The sequence below is a fragment of the Eupeodes corollae genome, chromosome 2 (genome assembly GCF_945859685.1).
Source record: "Eupeodes corollae chromosome 2, idEupCoro1.1, whole genome shotgun sequence".
NCBI classification, from domain to species: domain Eukaryota; kingdom Metazoa; phylum Arthropoda; class Insecta; order Diptera; family Syrphidae; genus Eupeodes; species Eupeodes corollae.
In genome coordinates, this window is record NC_079148.1 from 15,885,734 (window position 1) to 15,912,044 (window position 26,311).

Here is a 26,311-nt window from a genome sequence, read left to right on the forward strand (position 1 = left end):
TATTTTATAATAATTAAGGGTGATCATGTACAAAAATAAAAATTAAACAAAATTAAAAAAAAAATAAGAATAAACTTAATTTTTAACAATCTTAAAAAACTATAACACTTAAATCTGATGAAAGATGAAAAAATTGTCTCAAACTTAAAATCAAAAATTATGTTTAAATTTTATTAAAATACATAATTGCATTTTTTTCTTTTTATTTTGTATTTAAACAACATTAACGGAATGCTATAGATAATGATGAATTTAAAACAAAAATATTTTATCATAAAACTTATATTTTTATATTTTATTTTATATACTAAATCAGTCTATAACGCATACGGACTTTTTTAAAGAAAACTATAATTTTAACAAAATTAAAAATATAATAATTAAAAAAAACATAAACATTTCTCTTTTTTTAGTATCAGTACATCGTCTTCATTTATCATTGAAAAAAATGAAAATTATTTGAAGAATTTCGAATTTAACTAAATTACAATATATCGAAGGAAAAAAAATCAAATTAACTTTAAAATTTTAATTAATTTTTTTCGTAAAATAAAAAAAATATTATAACTACTGTTATACTAAACAGAAAATTTTCTTCCACAATGGTGGTGTTGGTGGTAGAGTGGTTGGTACAAGGGCTTCCCAGATTGCTGTATCGAAAACATCTTTGACTTTGTCCTGGAAATTAAAAAGAAAAAGAAGTTATTATTTATAAATATAATTCATACAGTGTATATAAAGAATTAAGAATAATTATAATACTAATTGAAGTTTTGAAAAAAATATATTGTCAAAATGATTTAAACATTTTAAAATCTGTCTTCACATTGGAAAGTTATTGAAAAGTTCTTTAAGCGAATTGTTTTCGGAAACAATACCCGTGTTTTTTGGCATTCTATAAATAGTATAGTATAAAATTCTCAATAAAACGCATCGGCAGTAGCCAGATTTTTGTATTTTAAAATTGGTACAACTGAAAGAAGATCTATTAAAATAGTAATAAAAAACACACAAATAGATGAGAGTTTTGCGAAAATCGAAAGTTAAAATTAACATAGAAAAAAAAACTAACTAAAACTGGTAAAATGGACAAAAAAAAACATCTGGAAATTGAGATTCTATACAAAAAGTTTATTTAACAATTGCGGAGGGGGTTTGTTCGTAGACTAATACATTAACATGTTGTGTTGAAGCTAGCTTGAAGATCGCCTCAATTCTTTATATACCTAAACCGAGTTAAAATGACTCGATTCCCGTCGGGGATCGGAGTCGACTTAAAATTTGTAAAAAAAAAACCTGTGTGGTGGAGTTGGTTTTACAGATAATGCATTATGGTCTGATTGCATGTTTGTGTACAAAAAACATAGTTTTGTTGAAATCAAATTACAAAAAAATGGGCATGTAGTAGGTAGCATATTCTTATATGGTTCTGAACTAATCAGTTCTTCATTGTTTAACACAAATCAAACTATCTCACTTGCACTTCACACATCGAAACCATCGAAACACTATTTGCATTTTAGAAAGTGCTGTCCAACTAAACCATTTTAAAATCTTCTTGTGCGGTGGAAACACCAAAAAGATTTATTTAATCTGAACTGAGATAAACCTTTGGTGGAAACACAGCAAAACTTAATTATCGGTTCTATAGTTTTCTCTTGCAACAAACAAAACTAAATAATATCAAGAGTAACAGATTTATTTTTCCCCAATGAAAAACCCATAATTCCAAATGCACAACCACCTAACGAACACAATCATTGAGATACAAATGCAATATCAATCGTGCCAACATTTGACAACGAAATCACATAAGATCCATTCGAGACTCGTATAAATGTCAAAAACCCATCCGTAGTAAGATTCTACTTTAAGATTTATCTGTAGTATTCATACTATGGATATTGTTTTTGTTATTCGTTTAAAATCGTACTATACTATTGATAGATTTTCCAACAAAACACGGGTAATTTTAAGTGAGTGTTTATTTAATAATCTTAAATATTTTTTGGCAAACACAATAACTCAATCAGTTCAATTTGAAAAGTAGGCATTTAAATGCAAATTATCAATTTATTCATTTTTTAATGATCAAAAAATCATTCACGATATCGTTGCTCTTTGAAATTAGCTTTGTTCACAAATTTAAGAAAGAATTAAATTTCACGTGAAATTAAGTTGCAAGAGCATTAAACTTCGAGCGAAATTCGTTTGAAATATAGAAAAATCAAATCACTGGCAGTTATTGTAATCATATTATGTTTATTAATTAATAATATTTAATGCCTCAGTTTTAAAAAAATGCCGTCTGTACGAAAGATAATTAGAAAACTGAAATTTCGATGGAACTGAAAACATGATAGTAATAGTAGAATAACTAACTATTATTAGAAGTGTAGGTTCAATTCCTGAATGTTTGTCTTACAAATTTATGCGTGAGAACTGCCTCTTGTGAGGAATTGACAAATAAGAACAAATTACTTAGAAGTTATAAAAACAATTCAACATTCTGAGCAACACAGTTCTCCAAGAGTTGTTACACCTCCAACATTAAATTGTTTAAAAGAACTTTTTAAAACAGGAGGACACACTTAAGACAAAAGCAAATAACTTATTCGGGTTTCTGTTGAATTGAAATTTATACTAATAAACTGATAAATAATATAAAATATAATAGATTTGTTCAAGAAAATGTTTTGTTCCATAATTTGGAAGAACAGGATTTTAATTTAAATGCGTCCTAGAAAGTAGCCAGATATTTCTTGACACTATCTTTTCTGTCGGATAAATTAGTGACTTGTCTTTGTATTGATATTTGCCAATAAGAAATTTTATTTGGGCAGTTGCCGCTTAAGAAGTTGATATTTTTTAACATTTGAGCAAAACAGTTCTAATAAAAATTAAATGGAACAAGCTTGTATTTCAACGATGTATTGAAATTTACTTAAAAACATAGTAAAAATTTTGCAGTCAAGATTTAAAATTCGCAGCTTTAAAAAAAGCCTTTTAAACGTTTTATTTCTTAAAGTTGATCGAAATTTGCAACCGGAGCATTGTGATTTAACATTTAGACTTTTTATTTGAAGCGAAGTGAAAAATAGGTCTATTGAGAAGCTCCATAATCTCTTCAAGACCTTACAACTCGAATTGTTGAAGCTATCGGCTCCAAGGTAGCCATGATAACTATTTGGCTGTTAACCTTTTCTCATTGTAATTGCATTTTTTTCCCTGATTACAATAAATTACACATCAGTTGATTTTCTTAACGCATTAGGGGCAATTCATTGCTATCACTAGTTTTCATCATTGAAACCAATCATTGGATTTTTTTAAATTAACTAAAAGAATGTTTTGAGTTGTATACATTTTTTTTTTCAAATAAAACGTATCTTCATTTTCACACCAATCATAAGAATTTTGACTTTCTTATGCGCTTTTAAATCCCGAAGCAACATTTATAATTATGAAAACCAATGATAGCTGTAACCTGTGCCTCAGGGTTGGTTTGATATTTTCGATATCTTTCGTGCAACCTAAGAATTTTGTTAAGACTAGGTTCAGAGATTTGCGATTTGTTATTTTTAAATGCCATATAAAGACCACACATAGAAATATGTGTAATGGTCTTTTTTATAAATCAAAAAAACAGACAAAAAAAATTGTCACCTCGAAAATTTTATGAATAAAAAATGATTTGATCTCCAAAACAATTTTGTGCAAATTTTTAACATCTGGTAAAAAAATGCGAAAAATCAAACTGACAGTTTTTTTCTATATAAAAAATAAAAACCTACAAAAAAACATTGATCAAAGTTGGTAAAAATTTAATTGCCACTTAAATATATTTTCAAAAACTTAAGATTATAGCTTCAAGCTTATTTTATCTTGTAAGAAATTTACATTTTGAGAGAACTCGAATTGACAGTTTTTTTTCTTTACAAAAAATAAAAACTTAAAAGTTTATAAAAATTAATTTTCGACTCAAATATCTTTTCAGAACTTTGAGATATTGGCTTTAAATCTTTTTTTATCTTTTAAAAAATATTGTTCTCACCATTCCGCAACATTTTAAGAAAACCTTAAAAAAAATAATACTAAAACTTGGTAAAAATTTACTTTCGTCTTAAATATCTTTTCAAAAATTAAAAATATTATCTTTAAACTTTTTTTTTCACATAAAATACTGTTTTCGATATTCAGTAGTTTTTTTATAAAAATCCTCCGTTTTTTCATAAAAAAATAAAATCTACAAAAACTAGTACGCAAATTTGGTAAAAATTGATGCACGGTTCTTGATATGTTGGCACGAATTCGTTTGTGGATCCTGAGAATTTTACAAAAAAAGTATCCTGGCCTCACCGTTGTGGTGAGAGTTAAAGATAATTTGGAAATGCTTCTGTTTAAAAAGCCAATAAGGATACTCAGGGTTAACCGCTGCGTCGATTTTAATCTAACAATTTTATGAATAAATTATTTGGACCTTCCGGTTATATTTTAACTACCAATAATTTGTTTTAAATGTTTAAATAAATAGTTTTGTTGTTTACACTTTTTGACATTTCTATAATAATTTCTATGGTAATATGATCATCAAATTTCTCCTCTAAAACCTAACATACCTACAATATTCTAAAAACTTAATATAACACAATCCACTAGAAAACCATTATTCTCACCTGAGTATATGAAGATGTTTCAATATATTTCGCCTTAATCGATGTTGCCAGGTCCCAAGCGTCTGCAAATGATACCGGTTTCTCACCCTTGGTCTACAAAAACAAGCACGAAAAAAACCCATTAACATTATTCTTAAGTACTGCAAATACATTAAATTGCAAAAACCTTACCTGAAGCTTATTCAACACGTGTATATTACTTCTTTGATCGGATTGTGTTCCAACCAATATTAAGGAAGCAGGATTTTTGGAAAATTTCGGTGCCCATTTGGTTTTAATAGATTGGAATGTCTCTGGTTTCACAACAGAGAAACACAACAGGAACACATCACTATCCGGGTAGCAGAGTTCACGCAATGGATCTAGCGTATCCTGACCAGCGGTATCACAAAGGGTTACATGTACTGGACTATCGTTGACCATTACCTCAGCTGTAAATAGTAATGTGAAATGGTTAAAATAAAAAGAAGGAAACATTTTTTATTTAACAGTCATACGATCCATAGGGATATATATTTATTTACGAGAGTTAACTATAATTAAAGATCCAATCACGTTTCACCTTAAGGTGAAGATGAAGATGAAGACGACAACGATGCTATATACGATGCTTCGTCTGTTGTCTATTGTCGTCTAGCCGTCGTCGGATGAAGATTATGATGGCAAGATTATGTAACTGACGACCGAGACCGACTACGACTTCGACGCAATACTACGAACTAGGAAATAGTAGACGAAGAACATTTTGGTCTTGCCCGGAAGCACTTCACGAGCTGGAACTCTCATGAATTGTTCATTTGATATGCCAAAGCTGTGATCCGAACACCACAGACTGTCGTTGTCGTCACTAATATACTAAAGAAGCAACAGATTGGAATTTCATGGAATTTCTACCACAAAATCTTGGTATCACCATCATCATAGTCATCATCATCGTCGAAGTCGTCACCATCATTACTGTCGTCGTAGTCGTCGTCATTGTCGTGCTCAGAAGCACCATCGGCACAACCATGACATCCATGATATCCCGTCCCAATTTAATACCTATCCCAATCCCACACATATTCCACACGACTTTTGGGGAGAAGCGCACATAACATAGAAGAGTCACATCTGTGTCAGTGCGCAAAGAGGAGGAGGAGCAGAAGCATCATCATGAGCTTAGAAATTGCGATTCCATGTGGTGTTTTGAAATCCTCACCATCTACCACACAACGCCATTCCCAGTTTCAATTCCAAAGCATCTAAAGCAGCTATAACCTAGGTATGTTGGGCTCGTAGAGTGTTGTTGATATTGCTCCATTTGATGTGCTCTGACACACTGCATCACTCTTGGCCTGGAGGTGGGATGGGCTGGCTTGGCTCAGCTTGGCTTGGCGTTGGCTTGGCCTGATGATGGTGTGATAGCTTATAGAAGAGATCAAATCTTGGTCGTCGTTGGTCGGTTCGGTCGATGGTATGGTGGTGAAATGTAAGACGCAATTGGAGGTTATGTTACGGATTCGTTGATGGGAAGAATGAAATTCGAGAAATACAAAATTAAAACTATAAAAAGACCAAACGATAGAAGCTACAAGCTACATGACGAAGAAAAATGTTTGATGAGCTACACAATAGAGTGGGATGAACATTTACATCTGAGGGCAGTCAAATAGATGTATAGTTAGGGAAGAATCTTCACTGTCCATGAATGGAAGATACTCATGAGGTGGAGGATTTGAAAGATTACTCAAGCTCAATGTGTTAATTGAATTTTGTATTTCTTCTGTCAAGTGATGATTCTTGACAATATGGTTCGGTTGTAGAAACAAATCTACTTTGAAGCCATTCAGACTTTCGAACAAGAATATATATAGATTAAGGTGTTCTGAAAGGGTTGTAATCTTCATTGTTTATTTATTGAACAATCATAGTTCAGGAAGAGATTTAAAATAAATCAAATCTCTTGCAATTGTAAGTGTCGTAAAAAAGGTGTTAAAAGTTTTCCTTAGGGAATGAAAGAGCAATATGAATTAATTTAATTGCAAAATTTAGCTTGAAACTTATTTTATAGGTACTTGTTAGTTAGTTTTGCAATTTTAATATGAATTGTAATTAATTTAGACAAAATGTAATTAAATATTTAAGTTGGAGTCTTTCAGGTGTGTTCTACATTGTAGAACACTTAAAGCCATAATTTTTTAAAATTTGAATATATTGCCAATTTTACTCAGCTAAGCTTTTATGAATCGTCATCAGAAAGCTCTTATCTGCTTAATAAAAAACCTCACTAATTCTTGTGTGCGAGAATTGTTGTCAGGGATGCCGACAAGCCGAATGCAAACAACTTATTTGGGAAAGAACTTTTCATGACAAGAATTACTCTTGAAGAATTTGTCAATTCATCGCATGAGGCCGTGAAAAAAATTTATTTTGGAATAAGCAGAGATCGAACCCAAGACTTCTGGTATGATCGAAACATTCTGTAAAAATATTTCTGAACCAATTATTGAATGCCTTAAAGGATAAGATTAACACAAACGATTTGTTTTTAAATAGCAAATAAATCAGTTGATTTTTTTTCAAATCTCATTAGGTCTTGACAAAAGGTAAACAAATATCAATTAACAACTAAATAGTTATATCTTAGGTCTTACCAAAGCACAAAATATGACAACTCTCTCAAGATCAAGGATTACTAACCGATATTTTTAAACGTATAAATGTGGATTTGATAGCATTTGAAAAAGAAAAGAGGTTAGGTCTGCGTTTCAAGTACCTTCCTTGCAATAGTTTCTGTCAACGATGTTTTAGCAAAACGATATGCCTTCAAATTTTCTGAAAATCAATAATTGTTCCTTAGCAACATGGTTTTTCTTTGCAAAAGTCTACACGAAAGAAAACTCTAGAATTTAAAAATGATGTTAAAATTAATATTCAAAATAAATTAAATACGGAAGTATCTACGCAAATTTATGTAAACCACTTGACAGAGTAAGATACTTTTGCTAAAATGTTAGAAATATGGATTTCAAAATCGTATTTAGTAAACTGTATATGGAATCTTAGTTTTAAGAACTGCATTTCTAAAATGATTAATGTGCTGTTTGGAGTTCTTCAAGTCAGTCATATTGGACCACTTTTTCTTAATGCTCAGTAATGACATTGGCAAAGACTTTAAAAACTCAAAACTTCTTATCTTCGCAGATAAACGTTTCTATAGATTCTTAAATCCAAGTTTTATAGTTGAACAACTTTTGGAATCAAACAAAAAAATCATAACCAAAGTATTCCATTATTTTCATCGCACAAATGATACAGCCCCAATGACTTCGAATTTTAGAACAAAGAGTTCTAGTCTTAAACGATTTTTGCCAAAAAAATTTATTTTGGGGCTTTAATAGCAGACTTAAAAAAAACCACGATGTTTGTAAAACATTTTTTTATCATCACGATTAAAACCACCAACTACTGCAATTAAAGGAAACAGATCACTGGACCTAGTCGTGAACTTGATAATGATGGTGGAGAGCTTTCTAAGTTCTTAACACTTTTTGAAAAGTCTTCTAAACTTGAAGTAGAAAAAACAATTTTAGAGGGAGTTTTATCTTAAAGTTAAGATTTTTTATGATATGTAATTTTTCACAAAAAAAAAATTGATGATTGATAGATTTCAAAAAAAGTAATTGTTTAAATATTTTTTTAGGAAAACTTTTAGAATTGAAATCGTTTTTCTTTAAATTGGTTCCGAGAAATTTATTTTTAACAAAATGATCTTTGAAAAACTGTAGACATTAAAAAACAAATCTTCTATTTGTGTCAAAACAATATTGCAAAGTTCTGACGCACTGATGTGGTAGCATTAAATCGAGACAGATTATCGTAAGTAAAAATATAACCATCAAAATTCAGAGCCAAGTGTTCTCAATATGAATTATATCATCTCTTATATTTCTTATAAGAGGACTTTTTTAGTTTAAAAGAATGAAGCTTTTCGTTTTCGAAATCTTACTTCTTCTGAAACACATGCACATGAAATATTAAAACTCTAGACATTCCTTGTCAGAACATTCTGTTAGAAGTGAATTGAACATGAACACATCCCTTTTCTTTGCCCTTTTAAAAAAGTTTTCGAAACTCTCTGGTCAAGAAAGTTGTAGTATGCAGTAAGTAAGCATAAACAACATAACCTCAATGCACAACTTTATTTACTTTACCTATTAATAATATTATTTTGAAAAACTTTTGATGTTTTTCCAAACATATGTATAATAAAATGTTATAAAGGATTTCTTCTTACAAAATAATGAAGTATTTTTCTGATAAATTATTCATTTTTTGTATCAACTTCTTGTTGATAAACTTCTATATATTCGAAAGCTTTGTGATGCCACTTAACATTTTATGTTTTCAATTTCAAAGTTTTTGCATTTCCTTTTTTCTTGTTGATATTTTCATATTAACTTTTTTCCATTCAAATGCATTCAACAAAAATCAAAAATCCTATTTTCTGTTTACATTTTCCTAACTCTGAATGAAAGAGGAATAAATTTGATTCTAAACAATAATACAAAAGAAAAAATATCGTATCTATAGACAATTCATCTCTATTTGTCCTGCGGTATATACATTTTTCTAAAGTCAAAATGGGAGAGTTGAACAAACAACCTTATACTACACCCAAACACACATATTCAAACATCAATCGTCCTGAAAATAAGAACGAACGAAAAAAAGAAAAAAAGCAACAACAAAAAATTGCGATGATATCCTTTTGTATCTTTGTACCAGAGAGCTAAAAAAAAAAAATGGTGTCACTGAAGCTTGCTATTTCACTTCAAGGACTTCCAGGCTCCAGTTCCAATTCTAAATTTATATAGACATATACTTGTATATATTATGGAGGTATGGAAAGTTCTTTTAAGATTCCTTACTGATGATGCCTGGTCGCGTACACAATTGAATGAGCACAGAATACGGAAAAAAATATATAAATATTTTTATAACCATTGAAAAGAGTCTGCTAGAATGTTGATTCCTTCTTACTCGCTGCTGGCTGTAACAATTGCGCGAAAGGATATCTCAAGGAGTAGAGTGTATTTATGTAGTGTATACGAATCTAAAGTAAATTCTGGTAAATGCAATTTCAATGACTTTCTATTCTATATGTTTATAAGGACGACACATATTTGTATTTTTGTTGTTACTCTCCTGCAGAACTCCTATTAGATGAGATGTGGAAACAAACAGTGGTGATCAAAGAAAATTATACCCACTAATAAAATCTTAATTCTTTTTGTGGTCTTATTAATTGTTCATTAACACAGAAAGTTAGCTCATAAGAAAACTGTAAGAAAGGAAAAGAAAGATCATCTAAATGGTTGAAACTTTTTAGAATAACCAACGATTCTGATTTCAAACACTCATAATTGCAAATGATGCTTTTAGAAACGTATATGTACCAAACAACAATTCGTCAAACAAAATAGTTTTTTTTTCGGATGCATTACAGAGACTAGAAATTATAAAGAATTTTAGAAGGATTTAAGAAGTTTAGGAAATTGTAACAGATCAACTGTTTTTTCAATCGGTATCGACAGGACGGGCTCGTATTTAAAAAAATTACATTAATAGACCTTAAACAATCCTACACCTCTCACCTGCATCGAAGAATTAGATGCTCCATTGTCAATACTTAAAAAATGAAGAACAGCAAGGTTTGGAGCTTTAACAACAAATACCAGCTAACAATTTTTAAACCGCAATAATCTCCTCCAAAAAATACAGGCATCTTCGTTCTAAAGATGTTAATTCAGATAAAATAAACAAAATAAGTTTTTTAAGGTGAGGTTTTAGGTTACTTCTCCAAGTTCATTAAATATTTACTCTAACTAGTTTGTCAACAAACATTTCTTAGAAGACAAAATTAATCCCTATGCTTTTTTTGTTGATCAAAGGTACCAGTGATATTAAAAACACACAATTATTTTTTTTTTGCAACTAACAAAGAGCTTTTTTGTCAATAAAATATATGTGCAACCTCTTTCAAATACGATTCCTATAGTTTAAAAAAGTATAATTTTTTAAAAACAATTTTAGACAGAAATCGGTGTGCCACAAGGTTGTGTTTTGAGTGCCTTGTTCTTTTTGCTCATTGTTAATAACAGTGGAGAGACCCTCTAAACTGCACCAACTATAGAAGCGACAGTCTACTTAACATCGCCTACAAAATCTTCTCTTCTATTATATGTTAACGTCTAAAGCCCATCGTCAACAACCTGATAGGTCCTTATCAGTGTGGCTTTAGACCAGGAAAGTCCACAGTCGATCAAATATTCCCATTACGGCAGATCTTGGAAAAAATTAAAGAACATCGAATCGATACCCACCATCTTTTCATCAATTTTAAAGCCGCATATGAAAGTATCTACAGGGACAAGCTATATAGAGCCATGTCTAGTTTTGGCATCCTTACCAAACTCGTCCGGTTGTGCAGGATGACCTGCTGCTTCATAAAGGTTGGAAACAACTTAACAGAACCTTTCGATGTCGAAAACGGTTGAAAACGGTTGATGCCCTGTAATGTGATTTTTTTAACATCAACGTCAACACTAGAGGCACTATCTTTCAAAAGTCTGTCCAATTACTGGCATATGCTGATGACATTGACATAATCGGAAGAACTCAGCGTGATGTCAATGGGGCTTTTGTGAGTATTGAGGCAGAGGCGGCAAAAATGGGTTTAACGGTTAATGAGGGCAAAACAAAGTACATGCTGTCGTCTAGAAAGGACATACAACACCGACGTTTTGGTCAAAACGTCACAATCGACAGACGTACCTTTGAGGTAGTCAAGGACTTCGTCTACCTAGGCTCCGCTGTAAACGCAGAAAACAACACCAGCGCTGAGATCAAACGCAGAATAACTCTTGCTAACCGCTGTTTCTTTTGACTAAGAACGCAATTGAGTGGTAAAGTCCACTCTCGAGGGACCAAAGTGTTGCTATATAAAACCATTATCATCCCCGTCCTGCTATACGGTGCAGAAGCATGGACTATGACAAAAGCGGGTGAAAGCACCTTCGGCCGCTTCGAGATAAAAGTTCTTCGTGTGATCTACGGTCCCGTATGCATCGAAGGGGAGTGGAGGAGAAGATGGAACGACGAGCTGTACGGGGTGTACATCGACGTAGACTTAGCCAGAAGGGTAAAAGTCCAACGACTAAGATGGCTGGGTCACGTAGAGCGGATAGAAACCAATGCTCTGGCCCGGAAAGTCTTCGAATCCACTCACACAGGACAGCGCAGTATAGGAAGACCTCGAATCAGGTGGCGCGCACAAGTGGAAAGTGACCTAACCCAACTTGGAGCACGAAACTGGAGACATCTAGATAGTGACCGAGCTAGATGGAGAAGTTTTTTGGGTAAGGCCCTAGTTCACACAGGACAGTAGCCCCACCTTTAGTAAGTAAGTAAGTTGAACTTCAGCCCAGTATTGTATTTGTTGGTTGTTAGATTTCATAATAAATATTTTTCGGTATTAATGTTCTTGGACCAATAGATAATAAATAACATTTCTCTGTTGTTTTGTACATTATCCAAACGATATTTCTTTTTAGCTTATTTTGAAATACAGAATTTTGACCAGCTACCAACACAAAGTTTCAATAGTACAGTATTTTGTTTATACAGTGTTATTTAAAATTCAGAATGTAACACATACAGCCTCAGAACCAAATAGTATCAAAGAGAACTTTGATTATACGGAATTCTTAAAAACAATATTTCGAACCGCTTGAAAAAAAGCCTCTTTAGAAATGTTAAAATTAACTAAAAACGCTGTTTTAAAGGCTAAGTTAAAACACAACACAACAAACACAACAGATCTTAACAATAAATTGTAGATAATTTTGTAACGTAAAATTCGTTGTTTTTTTAAAACTTTGTATCTTACTTAGCCTGTGCAATTTCTCAATAGTTTTTAGTCTTAATTTTACTTCATATGAAGGTTTGACAAACCTTAAAGTTATTCCTTTCATGGTTTTGAAAAATAAATTGTGTGCTTGTACGAGTATGGCACTATATGCTTATAAATCTATCAAATACCGGTTTTCAACATAATTATTATTCTCTAACACTGATGATAATGATGAGATATGGCCTTGTTTTTATGTCAAACTATTTTGAATTTTTTTTTCAAGTTTTTCGACTTAAATGGTGCTTTTAAAGATTTACATTTGTAGGGAAAGTGAATGCTCAAAACTCATTAACATTCTTCGAAAAAAGTTGAAATACTACACATTTTTAAACCGAATATTGAAGATTTGAAGTATACATTTTTTAAAGCCATTAGAAATTGTATGTATGAAAAAGAACTCATCATTAGATTTAAAAAAGCTTCATATGTGCGAATTTAAGAAAGCAATAGCTCCAAAATTTGATGTGACTTGAGCTGAATTTCAAAAATTGAGGCCATCAAAATGTGCACTTTGATTACCAACGACAAATCCATGTCAACCAGTATAGTAGAAGTACTAGAAAAATGTATATACTTAGGTCCTACAGTAACATAGTATTTGAATCTTGGACCTCATATAAAAGAAAATTAGACCGGCTTTTTTAAATACAAAATTTACAAATTCGATGGCCAAATCCAACATATGTATACTTATTGAAGTTTAACATTTCTTACTTTAGGACTATTAATAATAATAATTAAAGAATATACATAACTTTGAATCTGGATCACTCACAATTTTTGAAAAGAAAACTTGAGGAAAAATGAAGACTGTATTGTAAAAGCCTTAAAAACATCTGATAATAATGTTGAAAAAAGCAGTTTTTACTGTATTCCAGTGTTGTTACATGCCCGCCGGTAAAATTGTTCCAAGTCTTGAATATTTCTGACTTCTGGAAGGATGATTTCTTTAATTGTATTTCAGTGATAGACGAAAAAATACTTCTCTAATCTGTGTTAAAGAGTCTAGAACGTTAAACAGCAAACTGAATATGCGTTTAGGCTTTAGGAAAATCAATGCCATTCGTTTGATATTGGAGAACCGTACAGAAAGATAATCGTTTATAAATATAACAACGGGAACTTAAGAAAATGTTGAGAAATAAATGTTGAATGTTAATGTATGGATTTCCTAAGTTCAGAGCTGTAAGATTTCTATAAATTACTAAACAAGGACTTAAAAACATAAGTGAAAAAAGTTTTCTGCACTCCACTGTGTTCTTTTAGGATAGTATAGTGCTGTGTTGGTTCCTTTCGGTTGCTTCCTATGAATTATTTATGTCCCTTTTATTAGAGTGTGTACAAATCGTAAGGATTTCCACCGAAGTAATAGTTATATCAATCTATTTCGCATTACACCTCCAAAGTAAACTCCATACAATCCAGGATAAAAGTACCTTTATACACACACACACAGCAGTGTACATTCAGGGAAGCATGTTTGAAGTGGTAGATTGATGTTCTTGGCAGAAACGCGCAGAGATGCAGAACACAATTGTTTTCATTTTTATTTTTTGGTTGTTTGGTTGTTTTTTGGTGCGAGTGAAGGAATACGAAAATGTATCCGCGCGTAAAATAAAAAATATAAACATACCTACATTTAAGGAACGGTACCTTACATTTGATGGATTTCAATATAAAATTTGCACAAGGATTCGTGTGTAAAAATGCTTTTATATTATTTTATACGATCCTCTACCTAGCGTAGCTCGTCGGCGCTTCGCGTTGTCGGTAGCTCATCGCGTCGTATCGTCATCGTGCAAACAACAACAACAACAACACAAATAAGGAAAAACATGTCCTGGCACTTCAGTGTTTGGAGAAGCGTAAGGTACTATACGTAACGTATATTGAAGTGTGATGTGAGTATGAAGTTAAAAGTGTGGAATAATGGTACAATTTTTCGCGCCTAATACGTTTTTCTTTTCTTCTTGTGAATTTAGAAATAACCATACAAAGGATTTTCCATGTATTTTGAGGTATTTTTTTGAAACATGTTGTTTACGAGAGGTTTGGTACATATGTACAAATATGCATGTATGTAGGTTTTTGAATTCTAAGTAAAAGATAAATTTGTAAAAAAAAAAAGTATTAAGTGAGGAAATGATTACTTCCAAGTTAGAGATATTTTCTCTTTAAATGTATCCTTAGCTGGGATATTGAATAAAATTGTATCTGAGGAAAAGGGTTTATGTAATTTTTGGAATATATTTTACATAAATTGTGAACATTACTACAGCCTGTCAAGGATTTTGAAGTGGATCTGATACTTGAGTGTTTCGTCAATTAAACTGAAGGGCGTAAAATTTTGCTTTTTTCAAATGATTTTGAGAAACATACAAAACGTTTGTGTAAATTAAAAAAAAAGTGCGTGTACGCCTCAGTGAATCATGGCATAGTTGTCACTTTTATATGATATGTAATACTCCATCATTGAACTTAAGCAAATGAAGCGTGTTAAATGTTAAAGCGTTTGTAAGAAATCATAAATTATTTTTAGATTTAAAAACAAGAAGAAGATATTTACAAAACATTGCTATTTAATTTTTGCTGATAAAAAAATTAATTTTCAAAAAATATTCAAACATATTTTCAATCTCGAGAAGTGTTTTCATTTAAATTTAAATCAATAATTAAAGGGTTAAAAAAGTACATAAATGTAACTTTAAAATAAAAAAACTGTATAAGAAATGAAAAACCACTCTTTTGTATAAAGAATATGTTTAAAAAAATTAAGATTAGTGCTTAATATTAATAAGAATTCGATATTTTTTTCAGAGAACTAAAAAAAGATTTTTACAACTTCGTTCTAGCTTCAGACCTATACACTGATAAAAAATCTTCAAGGAAACCATACTATATGGAGTATGCAAACCATACTTGGCAACATTGCCAAGATTCAATCAGAGAAGCCGCCTCTGATGTGCTGGGTTTCAAACAGCCAACAACAAGGAACCCCTGGTTTGATGAGGAATGTCGGCAGGCAAATGCAGCCAAACAACAGGCAAGCAAAGCGGAGCTGCATAAAAGGACGAGAGCTGCTCGTGAGCTCTATGAGCAGAAGAGGCGAGAGGAACGCCGACTTCTCAGAAGGAAAAAAAAGGGCATAAGAAGCGTGTGGTTGAAGATTTTGAGAGGTATAAAAGCAGGAATGAGGTTCGAAAGTTTTATGAACAGGTGAAACGAAATTCACAGGTACATAAACCTAGAACCGAATGCTGCAAAGACGAAAGTGGAAACATCATAGTGGAACCGCAGTCAAGGCTGAGGATATGGAAGGACCACTTCTGCAGTCTACCTGCCCAAACCACTGAATCATTAGCCAAGGAGGCAATTAAATTAAAACTTTGAAATTAAGGTCTCAAGTAGATTCTCGTTAGCATTTTTGTTTCATCTTTTCATAGGTTCATAAAAGAATTGCAAAATTATAATTTTTGTCAAAAATCGAAAACTAACATTTAAAAAAAAAACGTCTCATACATTTGTATTAAATATTCTCAATTTTATTTTCAATTCGACTTCTTTTAATACAAAAATAAATTGGAATATTGGAATTGGAATATACTTTAAATATTTTAGTTTTAGATTTTTAAACAAATATTTTAAAAATCGATAACTCATTAAGAGGCCAAAAGAATTCAAATAGTACCTTAACGTATATTTCGTAAGTTACTAAATAACTAAATATACCAAAAATATTTCTTTAAAATGAAGAACATTTTTGGCCTTTACAAAAGGTTCACAAAAATGTAAACTAAAAGTTTAAATTAATTAAATTTAAAATTATTATTTATTGAATTAAGACATAGATCATAAGAAATAAGTTCTGAAAATCGTTTATTAATTTTTTGATATATTGAATTGATTAATTAAGGACGTTATGAGGAACCCCAGATCTTACTTTCAATATTTATTTAAGTGAACATACAAAGTTTTGAACATTTTCTTGGTGCTGATAAAATAAGATGTATTTTATCATTAAAAAATTAGCTAAGCTATTTTTTGAACAGAGTGTTTTCATTTAAGGCAAATTAATCAATAACACAAAAACGGAATATTCTTTCCTTCAATTATTTTCACATTTAATTCATGAATCAAAAAAGTGCCTCTAGAAATTGTTAAATGTCAATTTCTATTTCAAAGAAAATAATTCATTTTTAAAACTGCTTTTTATTTGCATTATTAAAACTGACAGAAAATTAAAGATTTTTTTCTTATTTTTGAACTTTTATTTTAAAAAGAGAACTCTTATTTAATGTTGAAAAATCTATTTTCATTGCTATGATGTGAGTGAGTTTTCTTTTTCACTTGTTACCCTCTTTCCTTGCTGTCAAAAGGAATTACATGAATGTGATAACTGTCTGTATAACTACAGAGCGGTACTACATAAGATATATCTACTCCACCAACCTCTTCCTTGATTCTCAGCCTTCACCAATTCCTGAACAATCTCAGGTATGAAAAGCATGATGTTGAAAGAAAAAATTGAAAAAAATGCTACCAGACCGAATAAAAGGATAGCTTGAAATTCAAATGCTTCTTTTGCCAAAACCATAACTCTCATGAATTCAAGATATGTAGATTTTATTTAAGTACACTCAGAATCATTGAGTTAAGATCAGGTTTGTGTCAATTTCTTGAAGTTTAAATAAAACAAAAAATAATAAGAATCTCAGTTTTGAAAGCTTCATTATCCATTAGTGTTTGTTACCATTTGAAAATGTTTAAAACCACAAAAAGCAACACCTTCATATGGTTTCCTTACTTGCCAAAAGACGAAAACAAAATAACTTAAGCACTATAAGGTTTAATCCTTATAGAGTATCAAGTTTATGTAAAATATCAAGGTTTAAAGTCTTTGAAAAAAACTTTTTACTGACGAAGAGTGTAAAAAACGCGATGTTACCTTTTCACTTACCGACACATAGTTATTTGAGTTGTGGATTGCGGTGAAAATTGAGAAATTCTATGAATTTATTTCTCCTCTTCTTTTCATTTTTTTACACCACCATCAGAAATTCCCGAAACTTTTTTTTTTACATTTTTGCTTTAAAAACTAACTTCAAAGGAAATTTAATTGAACTTTTTTTTCGGTGTGTGTATGTGTGTGTGTATTTGTGGGTGTTTTTTTTATTTATGGCGGGAATAACATTTTCCGGTAGCTTGATACACCATCAAAGTAAAGTTTTTCACCATCGCCATCACCATCAACCATTACCTATCCTCTGATGTATAAACCATTTCAATTACTCAATGAAAATTAAATTAAAGAGTAAAATTGGAAGGTAAAATGATTGAACATGAACAAGAACTTCAAGGGAGACACAAGGCAGGCGAGATGAAGACCAATGCGGACGACGACGAGCGACGTCGACGACGGCACTGACGAAGGATAAGAAACATTCCAGACATGGTTGGTATTTTTTTTCGTTAGCTTCCTTCCATTTTTTTAGTGTTTTGGTTAAAAGAAAAAGTTGGTGTTTCGATGGAGTTTTTGGAATAAGGATTATTGAAATAGTTACGAAAATAAATGAAGAATGGTCTTTCAAGCAAGGAGCAATGAAGTATGCGATATTGGAAGGATGCTCTAAACCTTTCTTCTGGCTAAAATTTTCTTTTGAATAAATAATACATTCCTTGGGATTTACTTTAGAGACTTTAAGAAAAAGAATTTAGAGTGCGGAAATTTGTAAGGAAAATTTAGATAGCTGTTAAAAAAAAACCTTTATAAGAGAATCATGTTCTTAGGTGAATTTCGGATTTTTGTTTGGAATGTCTTGGTATAATTTTTTGAAACAGGGAAACTTTTGACCATTAAACTAAATATTAAGATCCTTAATATGAGCGAGATATTTGTATGCCTTCATGAAATTTTCAGAAAGTGAGTTTTTGACTTAAAGTTTAGATTATGAAATTCTAATTTTTAAAAATTATAACAAAAGATAAGAGAGAAAAGATTAAGGATCATTTCTATTTGATAATAAATTTTAGATCAAGATTTTTTTTATCAAAGTTTCCATTTGAATCAACTGATTCAATGTGCTTGAAAGCCTTTTCTACTTATTTCAAAGGCATTTTTTTGTCTTTCAATGTCAAAATTTTACTTTAAAATACTCAAAATTTTGATCAACATCTGTGACTTACATGAAAATGTTCACTGTACAGGAACCAATATATTAAAATGTCAAAATTATTTTTAAGTTTAAAATTTGTATCCAAAATATGGGATTATGGTTCAACATTTACTTTGGAGATTGAATTTGAATAAAGTGTCTGTATCAATAAACTTGTTTAACAATTAAAAATCTCAAAAATTTAATAGAATTGAATGGATGTAGGTGTTGAATTATAAAAATGTTGACTCCATATCAAATTCGGTTAATAAATGATCAGGAAAATCTGAGCATAATTATTAAAAAGTCAAAATTTACTTTTGAGATGAACATTTATTAAAAAATGCAAATCAGATGTAGTCTGAAAAAATGATGTAAAATTTGGATCAATGTAAGCTCTTAATATTCAAATTAAGTATTAAAATATTTCTTTTAATGTTTTAAAACGTAGATAATAATGAGACCGCATTAAAATTGTGATCAAAATTGTTAAGATTTAATGCCAGAATCATATTTGATCAAAATTTCAACAAAATGTGTTGAACTTATCGTTTTTCTTTTTTTTAAATCAAAATTGATATTTTAATCAAAATAAGATTTAAATGCCTAAATTCTGAAATTTCGTTAATATTTGTGATTCTACAATTCAAAATATAAAGCAAAATGTAAACCAACTTTAGGAGTAACTTTGAAATTCACCAAAGTATGTGGATTAAAATCTATATCAAATTTGACTTTATTTTAGCCCAAAAAAAAAAAAAAACAACCCTGAGTGGAAATTTCAGATCAAAAGTCCCAAAATTTTGTTTTGGCAATTCTGATACTTCCTTATTGTATACCTTCTACAAAGTAATTTAGCTCAACTCAAAGAATTTTAGACTAAAAACAATTTGAGTCAAAATTTCATTTCAAATTTAGTTCAGACTTCAGACTATTACCATATTGCCATTCATCAGAATTTAGACTCGGGATTAAAAATTTGATCAACATTTTCAACCAAAGATTTTAAACTAAAATAGATCTCTATTGGATACAAATTTTTGATTCAAATGAGCTGTTAATTTAAAATATTAGTCCTAACATTTAATTTAATCGATATTTAGGGGTCATAATCTTCAACTTCAAATGTGCGATGTTTTGTCGAAACATCGATATCAAATTTGATCAAAATGTTCATATAAATTAATTACAACATCACATGAAAAAATATTATAAATATTCAAAAAATATCCATCAGACAATAAATGAAAGTGACAAGAAAATAATTAAATTTATAACAATATAAAGAAATGAGAAAATCAAATATTTTCTTACATCGTAAGAAAACCCTAAAATGAATGAAGGGATCACTTCCCTCAAAAACATGAACATTTTTTAACTTGATGGGACAATCCTTTAACAATTAATTAAAATTACATTCGACTTATCTACTGATTTGAGCTCATGTGACCTTTATGAGAAATATTCCCATAGCTCATGAATTTGTAATTGATTTAAATTGTTTAGAAAATTTTTTCCATAATATTTTGTGAAAGTTTGGTGTCTAAGAAATGAGTTTACATTACGGTATGGTGTCCAAGCCAACATTATATCATAATGGATTCCTAAATCCCTACACTATTTAGATCCTTAATAAAACATTTAATAAGCCTGTGATGTCCTTTAAAGTAGTTATGGTTGTAACTCCAATGGTCTTAACCTTTTACAGTGATAGTCACATTAACAACATTTTGTACGTAGTTCATTGAACCTCTACATTAAAAAATTAACAACTATCCCAGACTTTAAGACTCAACCTAGAAAATCTTTAAATGGAAAATAATCATTTATAATTTAAAATAAATAAATGTTAAAGGATTTAAGTAACGTTTAAGCAATTGAAATAAGACAATACAAATTGTTCAAAATAAATCAATTTTAAATATAAACAAATATGGAAAAATGCCCCCTCTTATTTATCACCAACATGAAGCGTTAATTTAAGTTATTTATTCAAAAAAAAAATTCCGAAATATTATTTTAAATGTACATATAAATAAATTGAATATTCATTAACTTTTATGTAGCTATTAAAAAATATATAAATTACCATTATAGATATCTGATGCTGTAGGCACATGTTCCGATATAAAACGATTTTCCAGATAAGTAACAATCAGATTCGTTTTTCCAATATCTGCATCACCAACAACAACACATTTAATTTGAGGATGATTTTCTTTGTTGTTCTTGCTGATTGATAGTTTTTTCTCTACAAAAATAAAAATTAAATAAATATACAAACAAAAATAAGATATACAAAAAATAAAACCAAACCTTTTGAAATTTTCTTTGAGGATTTACGATTTTTAACTAAAAGCTTTGATCCTTTGCCACTATCTCTAGAACTTGAACTAGTATCACTATTGGACTGAAAAGAAAGAAAAAATAATTAATTTTTAATTTGCATTTATTAAATTTTCAGAGAAACTTATTGTAATGGATCGATTTTTTTAAATTAAAAATTATGACATTTTCTTACAATTCAAGACCCTTTAAAACTAAATCCATGATTTTTAGAGAGACATCTGTCCACAGGGAAATTGCCGATTTCGACTTTCGATTTGCTTAACACATAACAACAGTAAAAGCATATAGAAGATTTCATAAAAGACTGTTTTAAAACGAATGCCAGCATATGACTTTTAACCAAAATACTTATACTTTTTGTGTTAAAAAAATGTTCAGATTTTTCAAAAGAAAGTATTTAAATCTTACCCAAAATAATAATAAATTGACTAAATGTCTTTAAATATCTTTGCCCCAAACGGCTTTAACTTCAAATTTGTGAGGGAATGTTGCTAAGAAACATCTTTTTACCAAAATCAATCAATTGCTTCATACTTTTCTCCAACAAAACTGAATTAAATTAGTAGATTTTTCCGAAAACTTTTATAAAAATCTCAATTTCTTTTTTCTTTAACCAATAGACAACTTGCCCCATAGTACCTCTCCATACGAAAAATTAGTAAAGGAAGGGATAAATTAAGCTCTTATCTTTGAAAAGTAACAAAGCCTCAAAACGTGTTACTCATACATTATAAATTTAACTTTTCACCAATAAATCAAACTCTTGACTTCACAAGCTGACGTTAAAATCAAAAGTTTTTCAAGTTTTTTACGAGTGGATAGGTAATTATACCATCTCTTCACATAAATACAGTTATGACTTCCGTGAAAAATTTAATGCTCATCCAAAAAGAGAAATAAATCAAATTAAATCCATTTATGCAAAGGTTGTTGTTTATAACTTTTTACCATCATTTGCTTTATAATAATATGCATCAACAAGCAAAAATTCACACATTAAACTAGGCCATAGATAGACTAAAAAGAGCTTTAGGGCTATAAGTCCATAACACTGTAGAGACTATGAAAAACCTAAACTTGCAAATGCATATAAAGTAAAATTAATTATGACCACCATGTTGAATCTTTTTAAAATATAAACATAAACCCACGAACGTATACATAATCTAAAGACAAACATGAATAAACAAAATGTATCTAGATACCTTATTTCAGATTCATAAATTATATTCACAAATGAAACACAGTGATGGTCATGTAATTAAATCAAAAAACGAAGAAGAACATTATTCTTCTTCCTCATCAAGTTAAATAATTTAAGTTTAAGTGTTTTTGTTAGAAGTTTATAACTTTAAAAAGGCATTCAATAAAGGTTACTTTTTGAAATTGATACGGAATTTAATTTATTCGGAAGACAGTCTTCTGGAATTATAATTTTTATATGATTTACAGCAGATGACCGACACAACTAGATCGTACGTATTCTAATCTGGAGGTCCAATTTTTGATGATTTTTTTTGACACTTTAAGCCTTAAAGTAGTCAATTGTTTCAGGCTTATCCACAGCTGTCTTCACATATCTCTACAGCAAATGATCAAGCGGCGTTAAATCACACGATCTTGGAGGGCAATTTACGGGTCAGTAACGTAAAATTGTGCGGTAAGCAAACGTTTTAATTCAATGAATACATTTTGGAATGAGCTGTGTGATGTATTGAGTTGTCCTGGTGTTGTTAACAGCTTTTGAACATTATGATTTTTAAACTGATAAACATTCAAATTAGAAATCATGGCCCTAAGCGTTCACCATTGACTTTAACGTTCTGTAAAGAATAGTTTTAAAAGAAATTATTCGACCAATTCATAAAAAACTCTAAAGAGTCATTTTTTTAATATTCAATAGAGGGATCATAGTTTTGGAAAACCATACAGAATTTCATTGAAAAAAATGCTACTTCACGAATTTTAAGCAACCTCAAAAACGCATTTTCGAATTTTCAAAAAAAGTGATATGCGAGTGAAGGGTAAACAAAAATATCCTAAAAGAGGCTGGATTCGAACCACTCTCCTAAAATCCCATTCCGTCTCTCGATTTGTCTTTCTTAAATGTTTGTACGTTTTCGTGTGTTGTTAAAAAAGTTGTCAGTCGAATTATCCTTAAAAACTGATTGAATGGTTTAATTTCAAAATCTTTTTTTGTTAACGAGATTTTTAGTCGAAAATCAATTTTAGTAGCATTTCTTTAAAGTTTTTGAATTGGATGAATGAAATTAATAACAATAGAAGATTTCTCACGAGATATCATAACCGAACAACAATTTTTATCAAATTTGCGTACTATTGTTTTTGTATATTGTATTTCTTTATTAAACAACTGTTGGATTTTCAATGAAATATTACTCAATGTCGAAAAAAATATTTTCTGTGAGATAGAACTAATTTGAAGCCGTAATCTCAATTTTTTAAAAAGAAAATTGAGTCAAAAACAATTTTTACCGACTACCAAATTTTTTGTTCGTAGAATTTTCGAGGTGAAAAATATTTTTTTTTTCAGTTTTAATTTGATTTATAAAAAACTGCCAGTTGGAAATTTTTTCAAATTCCAAATTCAAATCTCTAGCGTTATTGGTTCGTGAGATATTTAGGGTTAACCAAAATTTGCACCTTTTTTTGCAAATTGCTATGGTAAAAAAAACACCCACTCAATGATTTTCAGAGTCCTTTCTGGATTTTTCTGCTTTATTATCTGTATAACAAAATTTATTTGAAGTCAATATCTCTGCTGGTTCTTTAGCTATGCTGGAAGAAAAAAACATGAACGTAGACGTACAGACATCTCTCTAAAAATCTTTTATTTCGTTCCTAGGGCCCTTGAAAGGTAGAGAAATTTTAAAAATACACTAAGTTCCTATGGAGGTTAAAAAGAAAACCCGAATGGAATATTCAACACAGGATTTACAGACTTGGAAAACCATGAAGAATTGTATTGAAAAAAAAGCTTCTTAATGAAATTAGATAACCACAAACAGATTTTTGTTTTAATTTTAAAAAGCAATAACTCAACAAATTGTCGTTAAAGAGTGGTTTTATAGTGAAGGCCACATGAACTTCTATTGAGAAAGTACAGTTTGATTGCCAGAAACGAAACCTTGCCAACCTAATAATGTTAATTTTCCCATCAATTTTTAATTTTCAACTACAAACCTATAACCTCAATTTCAATGTCTCAATTATATGACCAAAACTGTATGCAGCTATATAAAGTTTTAGTGTAAAGTGTAGAACGTAGACCGACAAACCGCCAAAATCACTTTCAAATCCCATTCCATTTCCGTTTTATTAGCCTAGGAATAACCGCAAACATGTTCCGCCACAACGAGTACCACCATCATCAAACTACTACTACTATACCTCCACCGTCGTTCGTTGCTCGACGACGCGACGTCCGCGTAGTCTCGCTGGACGTGCAGCCTGCCACCGTCACCACTGCTCTGTTTGGCTTAAACTTGTTGTTGTAATTGTCTGTTTGGTCATATTTTTCTCTTATTGTATAAACTGCCCTCCCATCGGAGTAGGTCATTTGGTAGGTAAATCGTTTACCGGAACTTATCGCCCACGTTCCCTTCCTCTCTATCCTCATCGTCGTGGTAGTTTATACCCTATTTCTAGGCTTATAATTCTCTATCCGGCCACTTTAATAATGGCCCACACAAGAGATATATTGTACGTATTATAAATTCCCACTGGAAAATATTCAGAGCCACACACAGTACGGTCCAGTAACCAACCACCAGCTTTACCACCGATGTGCATTTACCATTTCAACCAAATTCAACAAAAAAAATAAAAATTGATATGTTTATATATAATTCTTCATTGATATGTTGTTATACCTTCATTCATTAATTGGATTGGTAACGGCCGATTGAATAAATGCCGGCTACAAAAACATGGACTTCTCTTCGTTTGGACGAATTTGTTTTTTCTTTTTAAAACCATCATAAGTGCAGTGACGGATACAACAGTGGGATGTTTTTAAATAAAATGGATTAAACGGATTTCGAGTCGTTAAATATTAACTCGTAAACTTTATCTGAGATGATTTTCTGGGAGTTTTAATAAAGTTGAAAGTGGTGGAAACATAATGCTTTCTTGCAGACGAAAATTGCAGCTGCTTCAATTTGGAACTGCTTTTGGTTTAAATAATCGATGTTGCCAATTTGTTGCGGAGTGCACTAATAGAATAGAGCTTCAAATCGAAGATGCTTAACAGTTCAGATAATTTTGGCGTTTCACATATTTTAGAGAAATAGAATATTGAATTTTTCCACCAAATTATAGTAAGTGCCAAAAATGCTTTCATCGTTAAAAGCAAATCAAAAGGTTAGTGATGGTCTGTAAAACCATTTATGCCTAAACTCATTTTAATAATTAGAATTCTTTTTGTACTGAGGATGTCACTGATAAAAAAGTGTAAAAAAGGGGTCAAATTGTGACACAAAAATTCTCTTGATTTAATTTTGAGTGCATGAAAATTGTAATGAATTGTATTTTATATATTTACATGTTTTATGTGGTTTTTCATTAAGCCGCGAAAAACTCATATTTTTCTATGACATCGTGTGTGTCCTGTCTTCTGTTTTATTTTATTTACACTAGGGCAGGTACTAGAAAAATAAAAAAACATTGCTAGTAACTTTTAAAAACTCGTATGCACTGTAGGACGTGTTCACTTGAGATCTTGCTCTGAAGACTGGCCAAAGAGATAATCTCAGTTTATTTACTTACAAATAGATACGCTTTTGAAAAGAATTGAACTTTTAACTATAAAATTCCAAAATCGATAATACGAACAAATTGGAATGAAATAATAAAATGATTTATCTTGAATTCAAGAAATACGAGTAATAACCTAAGGAATGTATGTGTTTTTAGCTTGTCTCAAAATCAGCTAAACATATTTTTTACAACATTTTAAATTAATTTCTTTTTAAGCATTAGGTATACTATTTTTTTTTTAAATTATTATGAGAGATAAAAGATTTATCACCTCGAAAATTTTACGAACAAAAAATAAGTTTATGTCTAAGATAATTTTCTGCAAAGAAGATGTACATTTTCAACATCTGGTAAAACTTTAAGAAAAATCGAATTGACATTTTTTATAATTAAAAACC

General features: G+C 30.3%; 1 protein-coding gene across 2 annotated transcripts in view; it reads right to left on the reverse strand.

The window, feature by feature from the left end:
- Positions 1-237: 237 nt before the first annotated feature.
- LOC129944508 (uncharacterized) overlaps positions 238-26,311 on the reverse strand; it is a 216,851-nt gene continuing 190,777 nt past the window's right edge. For both annotated transcript variants that reach the window (XM_056053979.1, XM_056053980.1), the window contains 5 exons: positions 21,102-21,195; positions 20,875-21,036; positions 4,848-5,107; positions 4,677-4,769; positions 238-678 (listed from right to left, as the gene is read on the reverse strand). In XM_056053979.1, the coding sequence (XP_055909954.1) occupies positions 574-678; positions 4,677-4,769; positions 4,848-5,107; positions 20,875-21,036; positions 21,102-21,195 (714 nt within the window). In that variant the 3' untranslated portion in view covers positions 238-573. The remainder of the gene's footprint in view (positions 679-4,676; positions 4,770-4,847; positions 5,108-20,874; positions 21,037-21,101; positions 21,196-26,311) is intronic.